General features: G+C 44.0%; 2 protein-coding genes and 1 long non-coding RNA gene across 3 annotated transcripts in view; 1 reads left to right on the forward strand and 2 right to left on the reverse strand.

Annotated features, from left to right (window-relative positions):
- Positions 1 to 4,053, forward strand: part of GARRE1 (granule associated Rac and RHOG effector 1) — a 57,436-nt gene extending 53,383 nt beyond the window's left edge. Inside the window, exons 13-14 of the mRNA XM_082233453.1 lie at positions 565 to 643; positions 1,598 to 4,053. Of these exons, the coding sequence (XP_082089579.1) occupies positions 565 to 643; positions 1,598 to 1,912 (394 nt within the window). The 3' untranslated portion in view covers positions 1,913 to 4,053. The remainder of the gene's footprint in view (positions 1 to 564; positions 644 to 1,597) is intronic.
- Positions 3,552 to 4,714, reverse strand: LOC309538204. Its single transcript, XR_014222124.1, has 2 exons — positions 4,597 to 4,714; positions 3,552 to 4,404 (listed from the first exon to the last, which is right to left on the reverse strand). It is a non-coding gene; the product is annotated as an uncharacterized lncRNA (long non-coding RNA).
- A 3,717-nt stretch (positions 4,715 to 8,431) lies between these two features.
- SS18L2 (SS18 like 2) lies at positions 8,432 to 11,321 on the reverse strand. Its single transcript, XM_082229574.1, has 3 exons — positions 11,163 to 11,321; positions 10,207 to 10,283; positions 8,432 to 9,198 (listed from the first exon to the last, which is right to left on the reverse strand). The coding sequence occupies exons 1-3, from the start codon at positions 11,229 to 11,231 to the stop codon at positions 9,105 to 9,107; spliced, it is 240 nt and encodes a 79-aa protein (XP_082085700.1). The 5' UTR covers positions 11,232 to 11,321; the 3' UTR covers positions 8,432 to 9,104.
- Positions 11,322 to 11,765: the final 444 nt, after the last annotated feature.

Genomic DNA, 11,765 nt, shown 5'->3' on the forward strand with positions numbered 1-11,765 from the left:
ATGTTCATAAATACTATTCTTCTGAAAACAAGATGCTGCTGAGGCAGAGCTGCTACTGCCAAGGGAGGTCTGTAGCCTTGGTGTCCTGCTTGAAGGCTTCCCCAAGGCATAAGCCAAGCTATTCTTAGGGACAAGAACCCTGTGGTCCCTAATGAATAGTGATTGTGACCATCCTACGGCTATTTGAGCAGGACTGGACAATTAAATATTAAGTATTGCAAAAGTACAAAACCCTGCTTTGGTGCAATATCAGAAGCACTGGTCCACAGTTTTTATTGGCTGCAGTATGGCCTAGCTGCTGTTGTGCCATAGACTTCTATCTGCCTTGTTGGCTAGGTGTCTGAAAGTTTAATTCATAAACCTTTAATTGCCATGAAAGTAGCAGGTTAGATGCAAAGGCCCTTAGTACAAGTGTACTTCAGTTGTAAGACTCCTATTGCCCTCTATTTTGACCACGGAAATACAGCATAAAGTGTTTGTCAAAATTGAAAAATATTTTCTCATTTAAGACCCTGCCATGACACTAACCAACCATTTTCTCTCATTGGATAAATATTTCCACAGGAAACACAGCAGCGGGGAGCAAGACCCGAGCACACTTCCTTCCCCACCACTCCTTTCTACAGTGGATGATCATAGTCAGGCAAGTATCAGGCTGAATAGTGCCTCTTTTTGGGTGGCTAATGGTGGAGGGGGCCTCTTTGATGGGATTCCAGGTGGCTTTTCTTCTTTAAAAAATCCCTCAGTAAAAATGTTCCCTGAATTCAGCCCAGTTTTAAATAGTCAAGTTCACTATACTTGCAGATTTTAAGGCCAACAAAACTGCACTGCTTCATTTTTTATTATAGACAACTGAATATGCTCCATGGAATTTATTGGAGACTCCAAAATGTTTCACTTTTACTTTGATCTTAGGGGGTGTAGATCCATTAGAGATGCATTTCCCCCTCCCCTTCTCTGAAAGCCAGATAATATATTGGGCTGCTGGGAGAACCTCCCAGGTGAATGGTATTGCTCTGTGTGATTGATGTGGTATTGATGTAGGAGGGCTTTGACCCCAACAGGCTGCCGAGCAACATGGCTGGGTGGCTCTTCCTCCTTCCCAAGGGAGTGCTTTTGGAGTGTTGCAGAAATGGCAAAGAGGTGGCACTAACTGCAATAACAGTCCAAGTTCTAACCAGGGTAGGAGAAAGAACTATGGGAGAGTTTCTTCTTCATTGCTCCCCTCCCATTTGTAAAAGACAAGAATATTGGCTCTTCCTCTTCCTAGATTCTGTGGCTTTAGTGCTCTCTAGGGAAGGCACTGGAGGTGGGGCTATGAGTGGGCCCCTTATGTGTGCTGTTGGTCCAGGATGTAGTGGTTTACATGGGACAGAGTTAAACTGCTCCAGTGGGCAAGATTTCTGGAGATGCCCCAGGAGTTCAAGTCATCAGTGGGACAGGTTACCTTGCACTCTGATAATGTTTATGTGTGACTGTCATCCACTTGTTTGGAAGAAAGTGGTATACTAAGGAACATTTGCAGCAGGGCCAGAAATGGTTCCTGGCAGTGGATGTGCAGGAAGGAAGCTCAGATGTTGTCATTGGTCTCTTGCAGGACAACAAAACCAAAACCTGGCCTCCAAAAGCTCCTTGGCAGCACACACTGCCCAGTCAAAACATGTCTTTGTACCAGATGAGTAGCCCTGCCAGCCAGTGGAATGACACCATGCAGATCCTGCAGTCACCCGTTTGGTCCACAGCCAACGATTGCACAACATCAACAGGGATTTCCTCCACTTTTGCCTATGCGCAGCAGCAGCAGCAGCAGCAATCGCCGCCGCCGCCATCTCAGCACAAACCGATGAATAAGGGCTTTAAACCTTTTCCAGTCAAGCACGAACGCAGGCCATCTTACATGCATCAGTACTGACGGCTTTTTCTAGCAAGAAATGCCGCAGAGGACCAAAGTCTTTGATGTGACAAACATTTGCTTTGTTTTACAGTTGTGCGGTGGTGGCTGTCTCTTCTGGTGGTTCTGTGGAGTGACAGCTTCTAGTGGTGATTCTCTCTCTCTCTGTAGAGTGCTGAGCAAATGGTGCCAAGGTGTTACATGTACACACAACAGCCCTAAACTGTGATGCTTTCAAAGCGTATATGGACTACCCTGCTAACAAACTGCTACATTATTACCACAGAAAACACTGTATTTTATAGCTATTTTTTCATATAGATTTATAGTTACCATTTCTTGCTAAAACAAATTTGAGTACATTTTTAAGCAAATCTAGCAGTTTTGCTCAACACTCCTTTTCTTTAGATTTCTAATTGACAAGGTAAAAAGTCTTCACTCCGGTGACATCAGCTGCTGTAGCTTTTTTAATGCATCAGTTGTTAACGTGCCACACAAGCTCCTGGTCACAACAGTGGTGCACAGACAACTGCAAAAAGCTTTTTCCAGTTATTTGCTTCATGCAAAAATAGCTGGAACCACTTCAGCCCAGGTAACTTGTGACATAACTTAATGGGCACAATCCACCTGTAACCTGAGCTCAAGATCCATAAAGTAGTTTGGGGTGGATTGTATTCATCTGTGGCTGACACTACATTAGAATACACAATTTGATACTTTTACATTTGGCCAAAGGCATTATCCATACAGTGCTCCTTAAATGTATGAAAGACTAGTTAAGACTACTTGCAAATATTTAAAGTCTTATTTCAATGCTAGACTTAGTGTGTAAAAACATGAGCTGGCTCAGAAGAGAGAGAACTTAAAAACACTATTTTTTTGTAGTGCTAACGATTAAAGTTACTACTTTCAGTCAATATGTGCCATTAAATAAATGAACCTGTGGAATTAGGAAATAACCTTCCAACCAAAGTGGATCTGGGGGAATGACTGGTGCTTAAATTGAAAAAAAAGGTAAATATGTATAGTTATCCCATTGTATATTAATTGAGGTGAGAGAAGTCTTTATAAAAACCTATTTAAATTTTCATATTTCATCTTTGAAAGAGTAATTATAAACCACAATATTTTCTGGTATAAAGGTTTTTGACAGTATTAATATTATTTTTATATTTTCTTAAGTCATATCATTCTAATACATTGACAAGTAAAATGGGTTATTAGTTATAAATGCATATAGTTTTTTGATGAAGATAAAAGCACATTTAAGTTCCCATTTTCTACAAACGAAGTACATGTGTATATTAAAGATACCAAATTATATATAAATATATATAAATAAAATACACAACACTAAACGTTGGGGTGGGCAGAGTCGAGGAACCCCTCCCCCGCCTTCTGCTTGTGTGGTGATGGGCCATCTTGGCAGGCCCAGAATGTTACTATTTGTGCTGGTTGAAGATGCCAATGTTGCCTGTATTTATGATATTGTCACCATGTTTCCTCAAAACCCACCCTTACCATGTTTACAGAGTTGTTTGCTGTGCATAACTTTAGTCATGTGCTTTGCACAATCAGTGTGGCTTCTGTCTGTAAATTGTTAATGTTTTGTACCTTCTGCTAAAAATGTTGGTGAATTTAACAAGTGGGGTTTTTTTTGTTTTGTTTTTTTAGTTTCCTGGAGTACACCATTGAAAACTTATATTGGACCCTACAATCTATTGCAGTTGTATGCCACAATGATTTCAGGTCAAAGTACAGATGTTTGTTGCATTGACGTTCCCTACAGAGCATCTAAACTGCAGTTGCATATTTGAGTGGTAAATACAAGCACTGGCAGTTTCTAAAATTGGAGTGAATTGTGGAAATACAGGTGTGTCAGTTTCTGTCTAGTAGGTGCTACATCATCCTCTGCTTCCAATTATGCTGAACACTGGTAATTTTCCCAAGTTGTTTGCACTTGGCAACCAAATGTTGCCATGTGATGTTTCACACTGCCAAGTGCATGGGGTTTGGTGCTTAGTTAACTTACCCTTATTGCAGTACTTCTGTGAATAGCTAATGCTTTGGAACTGGAATTGTACATTTTGTATTTTAATTTTAAAGCTCCTGTAAGTAAAAATAACCTTATTTGCTTTATTAAAGATATACCTTTAATAGTAGGTTATATCTTGTTAAAATAAGGTTTCTGCTGAAGATAATGAGCACCACTAAGCTGCAAGTTAATTTCAGTGGAGCTTTCCTTGCTAGCCCCCAAATTACAACATTCACACAAATAGATACGTGCTCTGAGCTGAAATACCCCAAGGTTTGTCCCACTTTGAGGATAAGGCATGATTGTGGAATTACTGGAAAGATGGCACATTCGCTCTAGATGCAGCTGGATCGTGGTTGGTATATGAGGGTCTTGTGTGTGTGGTGGTAGGGAAAGAAAGTCCAAAGTCTTATTGGACAGAGGCAGGCCCCTTGCAAGGAACTGTTGAATCCTGGCCTTGCAAAAGCAGGCAACAACCCTTTGATTCAGTACTAATACCCAACACTTGTATAGTCTTCCTCAACCTGGTGACTACAGCTTCCAACATCCCTTCCTATTGGCTGTGTTGGCTCGGGCCTATGGGACTTGGAGACCCAAATGGCTGGAACACACCAGGCTGCAGAAGGCTGCTCTGGAGCTTAGAAGAGCCTTGCAGCACGGAAACAAATACCTTGCTCCTAGATGCCTCCAGGGCAGGAACAGAGTGCTCTCCAGCTCTTTTCCCACTACTGCCAAGACAGCATGATAGAGAACACTGTCTAGATGGGGGGGGGAATCCCCTCATAAAGACTGTTATATTATCTCACTTTGATCCCTCATTCTTTTACTTATTTACAAAAATGAGGCTCTTGTGCCTTAAAACATTGCTGCATTTGTGAAGTTCCCTCTGGTTGACACGCAACTGATTTCTCCCTTCCCTGTGCCATTAAGGATTAAGTACTTGCTTGAATTTCTCACAAGCATGTGGGATCCAGCCTGCTATCATAGTGTAACTTTGATACCAGTGATTTTCATTCAGGTGACTCAGTGTTAACTCACCAAGTATGAAGTCATAGGCAAGGAGCATGTATTCACAAAACCACATGAAAAGTCCCGTAGCTCCTGCTCTGATGTGGGTGTAGAACTGATGTGGGATCATTTGCAAAGGTCATTAGAAACCTCACATACAACATCCCCAAATCCATTTTCTTTGTTGAGCTAGCCCCTTAGGCATGGTACCTAGGCCAAGCCAGCTTCAGTCCCTAGCATTCTGTATGCTTACAGCAGGCATGACCAAACTTGGCCCTCCATATATTTTGGGAGCTAACAAGACCAGTGGTCAGGGATGATGGGAACTGTAGTCCCAAAAAATCTGGAGGGCCAAAGTTTGGCCATGCCTGACTTACAGTCTTAATACTACCGAGTGTAGGATATTAAACACATGCTATGTGGACACCTTTTCTGAATGGAAATGTATCTGGATTCCTAACCCAAGCTTTACTACCTAGCAGACATTGTGTATATTGTCTATAGGTCTCGCCCAGCCTGTCTCATCCAGATGTTTTAGTTTAGAACTCTCAATTCCAGCCACCTCACATGGGCTGGTTGGGACTGATAGGATGGCATTAGTAACTAGTGTGCTTGGTACCAGAACTATAGCTGGTCCCATAATGCAACAGCACAAGTGGTGAGGGACAAAAATATAGATGATTGCAAGAACAGCTGTCTATAAATAGTGTGGCAAAGCTTTTTCAGATGTCAGACCTGGAGCAGGAAGAATAAGTGTCTGCTTCAGAAAGGAAATTTTTGACCAGCATTGATGAGTATCTAGAACTCCTATTGACACATCAAGGTCTCACTGCCTCATTCAAGGCTCGATATGGGCACTCTATATCCTCAAAACCTATCCAACCTGTCCTGTGTAGCATCTTGCACTGATGTTTCACTTAAGTATGTGGGTATCTATAGCACTTAAGTTCCATACCATGTAAGCATGTAAGCAGTACCTCACCAACTATTCTGTACACTTAAGTCTTCGCTTTCCACCATCTTTCTGCCCTTGTCCTCATCCAAATTTAACAGACTTAACAAACTTGCGACAAATAGTCTTGGTTTTATTATTAGAAAATTATTAGAAAATTCATGATTCAAAATGGCAGAATGTTCTTTGATCCCACTGCCTTAACTAGTCAGGTACTAGTCATCTTCTTGCCTCACTCTGCTTAAGAACAGGTCTGATTGCCCAGCTACAATACAGCATTCTGCCTGGGGTACCTCACTGTATTACCAGGTGCAATTGATGTGAATTTAGCAGCAGTTCCAGAAAGTAATGTTTAAAGTTAGAAAGAACATTGAAAATGTATGTTTTAAGTTACAATACCTGGATCTGCTCCACTTGCAGGATACCAAATGATATGGAATTGCTGAAGAGTGCATTCATTCTAGATGCAGCTGTTGTATGGCTGTATCCTACAGCTGCAAAGAACTGCACAGCTGCCATGGACAGCCTCCCAGGGCCCCGAGGCCAGTGGTAGAGGCTAGAGAATGCCTCCGTTCATCTCGGAGAGGATTAACAGATGCTTTGCCTCTGGCTCGAGTGTATTGTGTAGTGGCCTTCATTGTAAGTTGGGAGTAAAAACAATTTCTAACATGAAACCCCTTTGTATCAATATGCTGTCATTTCTTACCATAGACTGGAAACATAACTTAGAAACTTTTAGTTGGGGGAGAGCTCCCATTTTATACTACTCCTGGTCCAGGGGGGCGGAGGTCCATTCCACCAGCAGTGTAAATGTAGTAGGAGAGGCTTTGCACCACTAGCTTCAGTGATAGAACAAGCTGCTGTTACTACTTCACATCAGCTCACTATGTTCCTTTTACATTGTATAGCTTTAGGTTTGTTTTTTTTAAAAGGAGAGAAATCCCCCACGCCAACAGTCCTCCTTTACAATTAAGTGTGCTCTGGCAGCAGCTACTTTGCCTAGTCAGGGGAGATAGCTGGGGCATACCAAGCAAAGAAAGTACCGTATTTTTCGCCCTATAGGACGCAATTTTTCCCCTCCAAAAATGAAGGGGAAATCTGGGTGCGTCCTATGGGGCGAATGCAGGCTTTCGCTGAAGCTTGGAGAGCGAGAGGGGTCGGTGCGCACCGACCCCTCTTGCTCTCCAGGCTTCAGGAACACATCCGCAGCCTAGGCAGCCCTGCGGGAGTTCCCGCAGGGATGTCTAGGCTGCGGATAGCAGCCTGCTTCCTGGAGCGCCAGGCGCGCTGAAAGCAGAGTGCCCAGCGCTTCAGAACACATCCGCAGCCTAGGCAGCCCTGCGGGAGTTCCCGCAGGGCTGTCTAGGCTGTGGATAGCAGCCTGCTTCCCAGAGCACCGGGCGCGCTGAAAGCAGAACGCCCGGCGCTTCGGGAACACATCCGCAGCCTAGGCAGCCCTGCGGGAGTTCCCCGCAGGGCTCCCCACACTGCGGATAGCAGCCTGCCGCTGGGCGCAAGGGGCGTCCTGAAGCAGAGCGCCCCTCACGCCGGACAGACATCCGCAGTGTGTTGGAGCCCTGCGGGAGTTTCCCGCAGGGCTCCCCATGCTGCGGATAGCAGCCTGCCGCCCGGGGCGAGGGGCGCCCTGAAGCAGAGCGCCCCACCCGCCAGACATCGGCCAGCCCCACAAGCTCGGGGGACAGCAAGGAGGCGCAGCGCCGCCATCCCGCTGTTCCTCGACCTGGTTTGGTTTCCCTGACCTGGTTTGGGGGGGGGGAAATAAAGGGGAAAAAATTTCCTTTATTTCCCCCCAAAAAAAGCTAGGTGCGACCTATGGGACGAAAAATACGGTTGTTTTAAGCAATAATAAAAGGGAGCTATAAAGTGAGCAAGCAAACTCTGGGTGTTTCTGACGGTTAGAGCTGTTTTGACAGTGGAATAGATTCCGTCGGGAGGTTGTGGGCTTTCCTTCCTTGGATGTTTTTAAGCAGAGGTTGGATGACCATCTGTCAGGGATGCTTTAGTTGAGATTCCTGCATTACAGGGGGTTGGACTTGATGACCCTTGAGGTCCCTTCCAACTCTACAATTCTATGATTCTAAGTGGAAAAACAGCAATGCACCAGCTCGTCTGCATTCCAAAGCAGCTGTGGTGCTCTTTCATCACTCATTCATAAAGTGTTATTACTGAGGCAATCTTACCCAACCTGCAGCCTTTCAGACAGTTTGATCTTCAACTCCCATGAACCCTGGATAGCACAGCTATATTGTCTGGAGCCACTGAGTTTTAGTCCAAAACATCTGGAGGGCATTGGCTGGGGAAAACAACTCAAGCTAAGCTACAAAACCAGCTATCCTTCCCCTAAGAATCCATGGGGGGAAAACCTCAGTTTACTGCCTAGAATCTTTCAGTAAGTACTAGCAAGAAACATTTAAAACATTGCTAGAACCTTAGCAGTCCAGGAGGGGAAGAAAATATTTCATAAAAGCACACTGAGAACTATGGAGATATGGATTGATCTGAAAATATTAAGTGGTTCAACAGAGCCAGTTGAAATATCTTTATTTTTTCCTCTACTGCATTTATGTATCAGGATCAATATGGATTTTACTACAGAAAAGGAATACACATTAAAGTAATCAAAGCTTAGCAGTGCCCTTTACGGGTGATAATGTTTAATTCCATACAAATAAGAGGCAAAAGGAGGCATGTGACAATTCTCTCTTCCAAGCACTAACAGGTAACTGCATACACCACCACATTGTTATAATCTCTTGCTCTTTTCACCATATCCGGAATAAGATTTTAATGTAAAATGTTAAGTACCCCTTCTTTACCAACCTCCTTCATGGGTCACTGGGCTAGAATGTAATGTCACCTGGAGAACTGATGCTCTGAGGCAATGGCAAATGTTGATAATAATACCCATCAACCTTGACCTTTTAAGCAGTGACATTGTAGCTGAAGGAATATGCAGTGCACTATGTCATTTTTCCTTTTGCACCCAAGGTGGGGGTAAAGCAAATGGCATTTACTAGTTGATGGCAAAGAGGATGAAATGAAGGCAGGAATGTGTTCTGTTAAGAAGCACAATTCAGCTGGCTTTCCATCAGGTGCTGGATTTATTCCTCTCCTTTAAAGAGGAGGGGACTAATGGATCTTCCAGATTCACTCCCCATTTCCTTCAAGGATTCACAAGTGTGCCAAGAAGCACAGTATCAGTCTGCAACAGTCTTCCCTGCATTTGGAGAGGGAGATGCATCCGCTATAGTAGCTAAATAAATCAGGTTTCTGTGCAGTGTGTGCTGGTGTCTGTAACAGAGAAACAGAAGAATGAGATTCCTTAGGGCAACTGAAATAACAGAATAGCTCTGGCAGCCAGCATATAAGTGACAGTAGGATTTAGGTCTCTATTTTGCTCACTTCATACTTGAGAAAGGAGGGGGAAGGCAAGAGTTGTTAATTAATATGAAGCCAATAATATTTTTGAACCCTCTTAGCTTCTTTCCCCTGTTCCTGATAGCATTTTATTTTTAAATTGAAGGAAATGTTGTTGTTTTTTTTAAAAATACTAATTAAGTCAATGTTTTGTTGTTGTTTAGTCGTTTAGTCGTGTCCGACTCTTCGTGACCCCATGGACCAGAGCACGCCAGACACTCCTGTCTTCCACTGCCTCCCACAGTTTGGTCAAACTCATGTTGGTAGCTTCAAGAACACTGCCCATGTTTAATGATGTTTAATGATCACTTAATTCCTGTAAAGGCATAGATGAGTGGGCAATGATGCACACTGGAGCACATCATTCTAACTTTACATTCACACTGATGAAGTCTGAACTAGCAGTGTCTAACCAGGGAAGATCTTGCTGTTGTGGTACACAGCTCTATAAAATCGTCAAGCTTGTGCAGTGGCAGCAAAAGGGGGAAATGTTAGGGATTATTAGAAAAGAAATTAAAAATAAAACAATGGCCTTTCAGAAGTCTAGGGCTGCCAAGAAGAAGGGTCGGTACATCTGTAAGCTATTACCTCCCACATTAAAGTCAGCAAAATAAACAAGATTTTCATTAATGCCCTGCACAGTCTGGTTGTGTTTTACAGACCAATTGCATTTATTTCAGCAACAATGTGCCTGATTTCAATTCTCCTTCACCTCCCCTGTAAATTTGCTCAGGACCAATGAGATTTATTCAAACCCACGTCTCGCAATGAGACACGCAAGCTCTCTAAACAATTACTTGATTGTTTGCTTTAATCAAGCAAATACAAAAATGAAGTCCTGAAAAATGCATAATAGGCGACTCTTAGATTGAATTTACTTACTGCACACATTCTTCAGCTCTTCCTTTATTCTGATATTCCACAATACATCGAATAAGCTGGTCATTTTCTTCAAGCAGCTGAAAGTCACAACAGCACTGGATCAACTGCATATTACAGGAACTTGTTCAAGAACTACTACTAAACAATTACACTGGATAATTGTGAGGATGCTTTATAGACTGTGCACTACCATCTCACGATCAAGGAGGCAGTGTGTGGGTGGGTGATCAGAGGCTTCAAAGGCACCAGGGAACAATTTTAAGAGCACCATGGTGCCCACAGGTGTCCTACTGATGACCCCTGATTTCAGATTATTAAAGTGGTGGGTGAAGAATATCCGGTACTAAAAGAATGTCAACTTCAGTCGTCAACTTACAGACTTAAATATTAAAGGGTGAGTTTTCTTTTTGGTAGCGTTAAGAGTTTACTATTACTGCAAAAGGTATAGGATATTCTCGCAGACTATGCTATTCATTTGTTTTAGTCATCTTTCTGGCAGTGTACCGCTTTTTATTGTACTTGGTTATGGCCTCTCGCTAAGCAATCATGACCGAGGAGAGTGAAGGAGCCGAACTGCGCAGCGCCACTGATTTCGGCCAACCCTGAGAATGTACAGAGTGCACTGCCCTTCCTAATGCGCAGGCGGATCAGAGTGGGCGTTCCTTGACCAGAGTCACTGACGTCACCCTCTCAGCTTTTAAGCAGCCCGGACCATCTTCACGCAGCCTGCAAGAGGCGGGGAATGAAATGGCAAAGACACTTCCGGTTCTAATCGGCTAACTAACCCAATACAAAGAACCTGGCCAGAAAACCAGAGAGAGCGGAAAGGTAGAGCGGCGCTCTGACTCCTCCCGATGTTCTTGCCTTTCCTATGGCGGCGTATGGGAGTTAAAAACAGGGCTGCGTGAGCGACGCTCCCCTCCGCTCTCTCTATGGCGCCCGTCCCTTTCGCTCACCCGTTGCAACGTCTCTTGGTTCACCTCCGCCTTGCCTCGGAGTTTCTCCGGCACGAAAACCACCGACATGCCAGCGGAGGGAGCGGCAGCGGCTTCTAAGCCTCACGCGAAAAGTGGGCCGCGACGCAAAGGTTGATGGGAGCAAAAGGGCAATACTTTGCACCGATTGGCTGCCCCTGTGCGGCCTCGGAAGCTCCCTTACATGAATGCAGATCATTAAATGTAGAGTAGTCCATATCCCGGTGTGACTACGAAGCTTCCGAGTTTTGAAAATTCCGACCAGTTAAACGGGTTAGACTACAGTGAAAGAATTTATGTGTGTATATGAGAGAGAAGAGTGTGCCAATCAATTTCTAGCGTTACGGAAGAGGGAGAAAAACTTTACTTTCTCTGCGCTATGCATAATTTTGTGGATTTCTATCACGTCAGGCTGCAGCAAAGACCGTGCTAATTAAGGGGCCTGCTCGCCACTCTCTTCCCAAATCGGCGCTCACTCGCAGCACAGACGCGGCTTCTCCGACTAGCAAAGCCTGCAACGAAAAATCTCAAGTTAACCCGGGAGCTGCGCAGCGCGTGCGACTCTACATCCTTCCTTCAGTCTAT

This window comes from Podarcis vaucheri (genome assembly GCF_965113315.1).
Source record: "Podarcis vaucheri genome assembly, chromosome: 7".
Lineage (NCBI taxonomy): Eukaryota > Metazoa > Chordata > Lepidosauria > Squamata > Lacertidae > Podarcis > Podarcis vaucheri.

Coding starts and splice junctions, on each gene's coding strand:
- SS18L2 (XM_082229574.1), bottom strand. CDS start 11,231: ATGTCGGTGGTTTTCGTGCCGGAGAAACTCCGAGGCAAGGCGGAGGTG. Junction 10,284..11,162: donor ACCAAGAGACGTTGCAACGG/GTGAGCGAAAGG, acceptor TGTGACTTTCAG/CTGCTTGAAGAAAATGACCA. Junction 9,199..10,206: donor AGAGCTGAAGAATGTGTGCA/GTAAGTAAATTC, acceptor TCTCTGTTACAG/ACACCAGCACACACTGCACA.